General features: G+C 33.4%; 1 protein-coding gene across 2 annotated transcripts; it reads right to left on the reverse strand.

The window, feature by feature from the left end:
• Window positions 1–107: 107 nt before the first annotated feature.
• On the reverse strand, window positions 108–3,611 carry LOC144547039 (alpha/beta-Hydrolases superfamily protein). 2 transcript variants are annotated; one of them, XM_078295643.1, is made up of 6 exons: window positions 3,446–3,611; window positions 2,708–2,831; window positions 1,853–2,600; window positions 1,357–1,462; window positions 1,033–1,241; window positions 108–642 (listed from the first exon to the last, which is right to left on the reverse strand). In XM_078295643.1, the coding sequence occupies exons 3-6, from the start codon at window positions 2,503–2,505 to the stop codon at window positions 381–383; spliced, it is 1,230 nt and encodes a 409-aa protein (XP_078151769.1). In that variant the 5' UTR covers window positions 2,506–2,600; window positions 2,708–2,831; window positions 3,446–3,611; the 3' UTR covers window positions 108–380. The 2 variants fall into 2 exon arrangements, with proteins under 2 accessions (XP_078151769.1, XP_078151778.1); XM_078295652.1 differs by lacking the exon at window positions 3,446–3,611 and having other exon boundaries at window positions 2,708–3,074.
• Between the last annotated feature and the right edge of the window lie 7,529 nt (window positions 3,612–11,140).

The following is an 11,140-nucleotide window of genomic DNA, read 5'->3' on the forward strand; positions in this document are numbered from 1 at the left end:
GGTACCACTTACTATACTAGTAATTCTACTTCATCCCTTGCATGTATGATTTACATAAAACAGAATAATGTATGTACAAACTCCCCAAGATCAACTATAGACACAAATTTCTGAAAGAAGGTTATCTTTTACTTGAGAGTATGAACTGTAGTTCAAACACAAGGAAAACAAAATAAGAAGAAAAAAAATGTCGCTGTAAAAACTGTTCATAAACAATTGTGAATCAACACATATTCAACAGTTGAAGAATTTCTCTTCAACCCTAAATAGATGTGCACCCCGGCAGGCAGACCTTATTAGCTTGCCAGGAAAGAATAAAACCCCCAATACCATCATATTATATATAATTAATACAGTTAAACTAGATTAATCTTCTCTTCTTAGTGAGAGTCTTGGAGAAGGCAATCCTCTAAAAATTGTGTGAGCTGAGTCGTATATAGTGTAGGATGGTTTCTGAAATGATCGACGTGAGGTGAGGAAACAAAGTTGCAAGACCTGACAACATGGCCTGCTTTTCTTTGCTTCTCTATGAACAGTTCCACCGATTTTGCCGGGATTACTCGATCGGCCGAGCTGTAAATATACAATTGCGGGCATTTGGGTTGTTTTGACGATAGAATATCCAAAATATCCGATAGACGTCTGTTGAAGATCCAGCATCATAATATGAAATTATGTAAAAGAGATTAGAAACCAGTATAGCATAAGTTAACAGCAAAAGGATTGCAGTTGCAGATTTCTGCCAAACTAATTATCATGTGCTTCTTTAAGCAGTGTTTTGTTTTGATAGTAATGCGAGTTAATTTTGTTCACAAATTTGTTAGCAGAGTAATCTTTTTAGAAAAACTAGCAAGGCCAGTCGAAAAAAAATACATTCTGACTTTCAATGTGGCAGGAGTAAGGTAGGGGTAGGGCCGGTAGAAAAACACAAAAAAGGTCCGTGCCTTATCAACAGTCCGTAGAAAATTATATTAGAACTAAGTTTTTTACCCAATGTTAACTTTATGAAGCAATATTTTAGTTAAATTATACCTGTTAATGGATGGGATGTTTAAAATGACCTCAAAGAACTTCTCCAAAACCCCTAACAAAGCTGCCTCTGGGAATGCAGGTTTCGGATCCAAACCTGGACCTGAACCTGAAACCACCAAGACATCTGATCGCATCTGAACTGATAATGACCCTTTTGATGCCATGCTGTTTTTCTTCAGAAGAGCAGCTGAAAACCCTGAAGCCCATACCTACAGCAGATAGAATTTGAATAAAAACAAAAACAACAAAAGAAAAAAGGTTGTCAGTAAATATATCCAATAATCAGCATTAAAAAGGAAATTCTGAAATGAACAAATTATTTACCTGCGGATCAGGGGCATCTACAGGAGCCGAATCAATTATGCACCCTTTAATTTTATCAATCGATGTAGGATCCCGCTTCTTCAATTTCTCCAATATGCCACCATATCTACATAATGGACCAAAAATAGTTTCACCTCAAATAGCACATTCTAACTTAAAATTAAAGAATCTTCACTAATTTGCTTAATTCCTTAAAGCATGACCACATACAAAGGGCTGCAGTTTAAAGACCTGACAAATTACAAGGTCGAGTATTACAATTAGCCAAATCTTTTTTAAAGATAGTATGAAAGAAAAGAAAAATTATGTAACCAAACCATACAAATGTGCCAATTTTGAAATGTCAAACCATCTGATGGACCCAACACAGCATGATTCTGTGATGGGTCTAGTCAAGTTTTTTTTGCCCAGGTGGCTGATCAATTTATCTTTCTAAAAACCAAAAAAATGCTAAAATCAACACTAATTCTAGTAACTTTTTTATGTTAAAACTTACGTTAACCATCCAGTGTTACTAAAAGTGTGGAAAAGCAATCCATTCCCGCCTTCCTCTTCGACCCAACTAGCAAGATGACTTGCAAGCAACTCCAATTCTCGCTCTGCTTTTCCACCCACTTTGTAACTGACAACATCAGACATAGGAAAAGTAAACGTGATCACATGGTACCCTCTAGAAGTGTACCAATCTGCATACTTCTTCAGATGCCGCTGTTTTGCTCCCAGCCAACCAAGTAATACCACAACCGTCTTCGATCTGACTTGCCCGCAATTACCACCCGAAACCTGATATGCTCTCAGGTCGGGTAGATGCCACTTGTACATAACTTCAGATGAAGTTGAAGTAACCGATGGTATAGGCTTGTCAGTTTCCCTCGGTTCCGCAATCCTTGCATATTGATAAACAGTCTGAATCACCGGAAGAGATGCAACAGGAAAGGAAAAGGTACGAGATTTATCCAAATTGTCAACACAGCAACTTTTATTGGAGCTCAACTTTGCACCGGTAAAGGCAGGTGAGTCTATCTTAGATATTGAGTCAGGTTTACTTCGGTTAGATAACCGATCCGGTATATCAGTTGAGGCAGCGGCAACAGCTATGACCGCTACAGTAGATAGAGGCCTTTGAAGTAAACCAGAGAGAGAGGCCATTTTTTAGAGCAACGATTTTCCTTCCAAATTGAAGAGAATTTATCTGGCAGTATGAATATTTTGTCTTTGTTGGAGCTAAGACCAAAAAATTCAAACTGTTTAAAAAATAAAATAAGATGTTAATATCTCCAAAATTCAAACTTTGTTTTGTATACGCATAAACAATAAAGAAGAAAATTCAAACTTTGATTTCAATGCTTACGCAAAGGCTTGAAGAAATTGAAGAGGGCAAGGTTGCCAAATTGACAACCAAGCCCAGTATTTAACTGGAAACAACTCTTCCTTTTCGTATCGCTTCTATTTATCCTCCCTTGGTTGCTTGGTTCCTGGAAAAGGGGGAATAAACTCTGGATTATTCCAATCAAAGGTTCAAATAAATACGACGGAATCGAACTATAATTGGAAAGTCGGTGTTGGCCGCTGCACGTTAATAGCGTTTTCTTTATTTTTCCTTTTAATTTTGGAAGGTGTTTAATTTTTGCCAAGGAAATGTCAATTTCGAGAGGGGTGCCGCGTTTTGTATTTGACCAGGTAACGTGAGGCTGTTGACGAAAGCCACGTGTTATTTATTTTCTTTTTTTTTTCTTTTTGTATATACTCTCCAATTTTCCTCATTTTGAAATTGAATAGGTCCCCTTTAGTGTGTTGTTCATTGAGAAAAGGAGAAGGAAATAGCTTATATCCTACAATCAACCTTTTCAAGTTCAGATAAGACATACATTATACGAAATAGCTCACAAGATCCTAATTCCGAAAAATACGTTTAAAACAATCAATTTTGAACATAATTAGGCCCTTATTCGGAATTGCAACAAAATTAATTGTAAAATTCACAAAGAAAAAAAAATATTAAATGCGTAATCAAAAGAGGATTGAATAAAATCAAAATTAGAACAACAAGAAAACTAAAAGATTGAAGAAATTGGAGAGAGATTAGAACCTCGGTAAGGCCTCGGATTTCAACCAAAGCAAAGAAATGAGATCCGTAGAGATGAAAAGGGTCACGCGGTATATTAATTTGGATATTCCTAGGTTCGCGTCCCCCGCCACTATCGAAGTCCCACGAATTTTGGAGAACACGCGATTTGGGGAGAAAGAGACAACGATAGGCAGAGAGAGATAATGGGGTCACCGTGAGGTAGCAAGTAGTAGGGCGAATTCGTATAACCTAAGGTAACAGAATATTTCTGTTTCGATCTTGACCGTGCAATCAGAATCCGCACAACTATTAAAGTAGACCTGTGCGTTCACATCGGACCGGATTCCGATCGGACGGTTTTTATGTAAACAGAAGTATTCTGTTACCTCGGAGAATATGGTTTTGAGAGATTATGAGGTCATTGTGAGATAGTAGTAGGGTTGCTGAGGGAAAAAGGCAAAGGGAAAAGAAGAAATCGTGTCGAACGGTTCTCAACTTCGGGTAAAGATTTTAACAGAGCAATTTTAGCTTCATGCAGCCCCCCGGACTAGAATCGAAACAGCACTGCATAGGATCATTGAGCTGCATGAAGCTAAAACTGATATGTTACAATCTTTACCTTTAACTTGTTATTACTTTAAGTGGTTATCCTTCTTTACTACGAATCGAACGGTTCAGATTGAATCGATTCTTTTCTGCCTACCGCCAAGTACAACCTGGCTGTCAAACGCGGCAAACCCGGAAACCCGTTCTAATTCGAGGATTCAACTCCTCCAATATGGACTTCACTTTACGGTTTGAGATTACATCTCAAAGCTTTAGGATTCGGGCTAGTACAGGAGGCAGTATTATTGTGCTTTGACATTTGTGCCAAGTTAAAAGGAACGGTCCAGATCTATTAATTGTAAAAGATTCTCTTGTGCAGTCACGGAGAGGATGTGAATTCCTACTTCGGATTGCCTATTCCATCACTACTGTAAAGTTTGTGTTACCAATTATTGAGACATTTGGCAAGACATGATATTTAAAATTTCTCATTTTGCGAATCCTGTCGTTGTTAACAAAAAATGAACTATAACTAAATGACTTGTGTTTTTTTTTCAGTCCACGTGAAGCTTATACTCTAATTATATTCATTTGTATATAATTATTTTTGACAAAGGAGGTGCTATTTTGAGAGCAATTTATTAATTACAGTACGAACTTAATTAATCTTATATCAGTTTAACTGCAAAAAAAAGTGATTATTAAATGTTATTAGAAATAGAATCAAAGATTGACTTGGCTTATTGCTAATTTTTATTTTTGTAGCACTGCTATTATGAGAGTTGATGCACAATGCAATAATTTTTAAATTTTTATAAAAAAAAATATGCTGAATTAATATCTTCTTATTTAGATAAATCTTGTACATCAGCGCATTGTTAGAAAAGAAAAGGCAAAGTATGGTATATTATAAAGTGCTTCTTGACATTAAGAAAAATATTATATTTTGCGGAATTTTTTTATTCTAATTTTTAAAGTTTCGGGAGCGACAACTAAATTTCAACAGAAGAATAACTTATTAGAGCATCTACATCTCTGGTACTATGGGAATTTCTATTTTGATGTGGCAGTTTCTAATCCAGTTTTAGAGATGTAAGAGAGTTTCTTATTTAGAAACTATGCACGGGAGTTTTTTATTAAGAAAATGTTTATAAACTCTATGCATTATCAAATGATTGGTTGAAATTATTTCTCATTTTTAATTTTATTGTGGCTTAATAGAAACTCTAAAATTAATTTTAGAGATATGAGAGTTAAAAACTTTAGAGACTATAATTTCTAAAAAGTAGTTACCGGTTATTTAGAAACTCTTTTAAGTTGCCGGGATGTAAATGCTCTTAGTATGAAAACATTTTTTTTTCCTACAAGATATCAAAAAATTACTTATGTGAGGTTAGACTTTTACATCCAAATTTCATATATAAAGTCGTACTTTTAACATAGATAATTTTTTTCACTATTTGCAACAAAATTCATTCAATTTATTATTTCTTTGAAATTACATGTTAATTTTTGTTCAATTAATATATGATTTATCGTTGGCAAAGTTTGTTTTGAGCATATGAATCAGTTATATAATGAACATACCTAAATTATTTTTGTTGAATGAATTATATAATTGTGCAAACGAAAAATTAGACACGAATTGAACAAAAAAATAATATAACTTTAAAGAGAGAATAAATTGAATGAATTTTGCTACAAATAGTGAAAAAACTATGTGAAAAATGTTGTTTTTTTCTATGAAATTTTGATATCAAATTACAGCCTCATATGATGATTTTATTGAAATCTTATAGCAAAAATAGAATAAATTTAATAAATTTAGAAATCTATGCGTTGAGTATTCAGTTCTCAAAATAACAATGACCCCATAGAAAAGAAAAACGCCCATAAGCCAAATCATTCTTTCATTCTCTTTCAATAATATTTAATAATTTTCTTTTGCATATTTGATACAAGCTTAATTAAATTTCTACCATAATTAACATATTCTAAACTAAAGAAGGGTGGATTGGATATGAAGAGAGAAATTTTTATTGTTGCTCTCAATATAACAATTTCCTTTTGACAAAACTGTGCAGAAAAGCTGTATTAATATTAGGATTTTTTTTATAAAACGTAAATAAAGAAAAAAAAAATCAGAAAACAGGTTGATTACTCTCCAAATTATAAAAAAGTATCAGAACCGAAAATAATTTCTTGTTATCTTATCCCGTTGCCACACATTACACATCAGGTCACACTATAAAATTTCACAAAAGTGGTAACCGTATATAATTTCCAGTTACCGGGGAGTAAAAAAACAAAAAAAGGTGATAATCGTAAATTTTATTCGGTTACCATAATTGGATTTTTTTTTTTTTTTTTTTTTTGCAATATGTAGAATTGTGGGGTGTTGTTGTTTGTTCGTACTAGGGGGTGACTAGATAAAATTTACTGACAATTTTATTCCGTTCTGATGGTTTTTGTAATTGAGTGAGTAATCAACCCGTTTTGATATTTTTTTTTTCGTTTTGATAAAAAAATACTAAATATTACTTAAAAAGTCTTAATTATTTTAAAAGCTATTTTTTAATCCAATAATGAAAGTAATGTTCTTCGATCAAAAATCGTGAATTAATACGGGTGTGTTTGACATAATTTGTTGCTTTATATTTTTCATTTTTTCTATATTCATTTGAATAAAATGAAAAGGATTGCAAAAAATTAAAGTAAAATTATGTAGAGTACATTTTACAGATGAAGACCCTAAAATTCCCTTAAAATTTTTGTCTGGTAATTGACCAGACTCTCGTACCAGTACAGAACACACGGAACTTAAAATTTACCTAGCATAGACGTATCTTATGGATGTTTCTAATATCAGATATATTATTTACCAGAACTGTAGTATTTGTTTTAAAATCATTGAAATAATGAGTTCAAAGTACTTGAAAAGTGAAAACTACATTAAAAGAATTTGAAAAGTAAAGTCATAGCAATATTTATACGGCCTCAATTTATTTTCACTACTCAGTGTCTCATTCCATATAACTAACCCAAATATAATATAATTTTTATATAAAGATAAGAATTAAGATTTTCCAACTTTAAAACGCGTATATTATTAACTAGAAAGAAAGAAAAAAAAAACAATTCGGCCTTGAGGTGATCAAATATGAAACGGCCCAGTGACGGCCCAACTATGATCTTATGGTAGGTGCGTTCTGTTTCATGCTTCCCTTGAACAAACTGAAGAAAATTGTACTAACATTATGTTAAGATGCATCGACCTTTATTGCGCAGAGTGGTAGGATTAAAAATATGAAGAAAAGAGGAGTAAAATATGCAAATAGTAACTCACAGTAAGTTCCAATCGTCACAAAAAAATAAAACACCTTTATAAATGATTTAGTTTAAACCAACTTATTTAATACTCGTTTGGTGAAATAGCGAGACTTATACCTCTTATTCCCTTATTTCATGGTTGAAGTCTCAACCAAGCCAAATATTTGTCTCAATTATTTTGGAACTTCAGAGTAGCTATGTGATGAATTCTGTAACAATTTCCATAATAATGTACAAAATCAAGAAAATATGTGGAAGACCTAGTATCAGTAACAATCTTCGTATTTATCTTGCAATAATTGGAAGGTATCTGATATTGATCCAAACGCAACAAACATATCTCCGCCGCATTTAATGTGAGCAGTGCATTAAATTCGGTGTTAGTTTCAAAGGTAAATTTAACTTTGCATAAAGTCGAAAACATCAGTAAGCATAAGAATTTTTTTTAGTTAGCTAATCAGGTACGGATAATGATAATGATTTTTTTTCTCTTATCTTACCCGTTTTCGTATAAGATATTTTTTAAAAATAAAATTATATATATATATATATAGAGAGAGAGAGGAGGGTTCAAATGCCTCTATGTTTTTGTGCCTCCATCTCTCTCCATCATTTTCAAAGTTCAGACAGTCGATCCGAACTGCTCAACCTAACCTCCATACTAAAATATGTTTGGAGACCAAATTTTATATTTTTAGGAATTTTTTTACTATTTATTTAGATAGGTACAAAATCAGTAAATCTGAACCATCTAAAAACAGTATTTTTGTACCTATCTAAAAAAAATAGTAAAAAAATTCCTAAAAATATAAAATTTGGTCTCCAAACATATTTTAGTATGGAGGTTAGGTTGAGCGGTTCGGATCGACTGTTTGAACTTTGAAAATGGTGAAGAGAGATGGAGGCACAAAAACATGGAGGCATTTGAACCCTCCTCATATATATATATAGAGAGAGAGAGAGATGAGCTTATATGGTGAGTTGCGAAATAAAACACGTTTCTACTTCACGCTGTATTTTCATTTTGAAAGTCTAAACGACCGATTTGAACCGTTAGATGTAATCTCCATATTGAAATGTGCTTGGAGACCAAATTTTACATTTTTTTGAAATTTTTTTACTATTTATTAAGCAATTTTGAAAACTACTGTTTTGCTATGAACAGTAAAAATTTATGAACCATTGAATCAGCGATTTTCAAAATTGCTTAATAAATAGTAAAAAAATTCCAAAAAAATATAAAATTTGGTCCCCAAGCACATTTCAATATGGAGATCATGTTGAGCGGTTCGGATCGGTCGTCTGGATTTTTAAATTGCAAAATATGAGTGTGAAGTAAAATAGTCTCATATATATATATATATAGGAATTGGTTAGTATGCTATCGGTAGCTATTTCGAACGTCTGATCAGCATTAATTGTCGTGCAGAGATGATGAGGCGCTGATTCTAAGTTAACGGAGACGGAACATTTTCAAATCGTTCTCTCTGTCTACGTCTTCAATCTTGCCCAAAATCTTCTCCGTCCGGCCGAAAATTTCCCTAACCCTCGCTAGGGTTTTGTCCCGTCTCCTCTACAATCACTGCGCCCTATTTTCCTCCTCTCGCGATCTGTCCTCTCTCCACTGGTGTTATTCTCCTCTTGCACGCTGCCCTCTCTTCCTTGGTGTTGAGAGAGTTGTGTCTCTCAGTTGCTACCGTGTCAGGCTTGACTCACTCCGGTGACCGTCTTTCCTCCGCCTTACAAGGAATTAAAAATTACTTGTAAGTCTCTCTCTCTCTCTTTCTCTCTATCCCTCTCTTGCTGTCTATGTACTTAAAAAAATGCAGAATCGAAAAATGTATCTGAGCCTAGAAATTGAATCTATTGCGTACATTTCAGAATTGATTGGATTTCACACACGTAATCGCATACTTGGATCTGATAGAAAATTCTCACTGCATACTTGGTCTCGAGAGCTTTTCTTTTGAAAATTATAGAAAGACTTCTGAAAATTTGTTCACTCTTGAGTTTAGGTTCTTACTGAAACCTAATACTAATAGTTTAAAATAATTAAAAAAAAACATCAGCTTAAAAGGTCTAGTGATGCATTATATAGCTTCATACAAGGTTTATTTTATTTTATTTTTTAAATAGGTTGAGAGATGAAACAAGATGGCGGTTGTTGACCTTAGTAACATTTGTGGAGAACTAAAGGTGATGGTCTCAGACATGGGATCAGAGATTGACAGGCATGTTTTTTTTATGTAATTTGTTTCTCAACACCACATATGAAAAATCTGAAATCGATTAATGAATTGTTTAGGCTGTTTAAATGTGGGAGAATTGACAAAATTTCAAGTTATTGCCCTTACCTTGTCACCCTTTAGCAAGCTACTGTTTTCTCTAACATTATTCTCTTCAAGCATCAAGTGTACAGTTAGCCACCATCACGCCTCTGAATATATATAGGAGTAGACAAGTAAAATAAATAAATAACAAACTAAAATAAAAAATATTACTTAGATCATAATTTTCTACCTGCATATGTAAAAATAGTAGGTACATGTACCACATCAGTCACAGGGATAGTAATCTCACAAACCTGTATAGTACCTTAGGTATATGTAGAAATGTGCATGCAACAATCTTAGAATAACTGCAAATTATAGTGGAAATTAACTATAATAGAAAAAATGTATACATCATTAGCACTCTTTATCTAAGAACATAACATGTAGTTCACAAAAACAGTTGTACCAGTCCCATTACTACTTGTACCAGTTGAAAACAGAAAATAAGAAACCCATGCAATACTTGTACCAGTCCCATTATTTATTCAATATCTCTCAACTGCATGCATACTAGAAGAATAAAATCATGATATCAACAGTTTCATTGATGCTTCTTATCTGTGACAGTATACTTGTTGCTGTACTAGATGTAGTTTTTTTTTTTTTTTCTTTTCCTCTTATTACCCTTTATTTTGAAATCCAAGTGAACTTCAGAGCGAACTACCATTAATACAAATCAAAAGTGAGACTGGTACAAATCAATCTGACTGATAGGTTGGTAACCTTGGAGACGTTTACCTGTAGCGTACCAATAGAGGCAGATTCAGCAATCTCAATTTCAAGCTCAGTCACCTTGAAGGACTTGAGCCTTAGCCTCGTTGCCAGAAATTAGAAAGAAAAAGACATGGGAAGAAATTGAAAGTTCACATTTAGCAATTTCAAGAAAAAAACTATGCTTAGCCACTTTTTACATTGCTTCTTGAACTGCTTTGTTATTATTATCCTTTGCTCTATTTACTTCCAAATTTATTTTCCAGCCCGGCGAACTACTATGAACTTCTTGTTGTTCATCAAGATATGTTGCGCCAGAGGTTGTTTATAATGACAATTTAATTATTCTATCTCCATGTACCCCTCTATTTCCATCTCCATGTACCCCCTCTATTTATAGACTTTTGAGGAGGTTCGCAAAAGACCGAAATACCCTCAATTTAGACCTATTTACCAAAATGCCATGCCACCTTTCATTCCATGCCACCTTGCATGACACCTTAGGGTGTAGAAGCATGGAGAAGAGTGTGGAAGGTGGTGTGTCATGATTAGTAAAAGGTTTTATAAATTGGGCTTTGACTTTGGGCTTTTAATTTTAATTAAGGCTTTGATTATTTTTGGACTTTAAGCCCATAATTCAAATCCATAATTAACAATTAAAATCCAAATCAAATATATATATAACTGTCATGTACAATTATATTTCTTTTCGGTTGTTGTTCGGTAACTTTTATACAACGTACCGTGTACGTTTATAAATTAACCGTTGTTTTTGCTTGTCATCTTTTATGACATT

Source organism: Carex rostrata, chromosome 2 (assembly GCF_964058835.1).
Source record: "Carex rostrata chromosome 2, lpCarRost1.2, whole genome shotgun sequence".
Lineage (NCBI taxonomy): Eukaryota > Viridiplantae > Streptophyta > Magnoliopsida > Poales > Cyperaceae > Carex > Carex rostrata.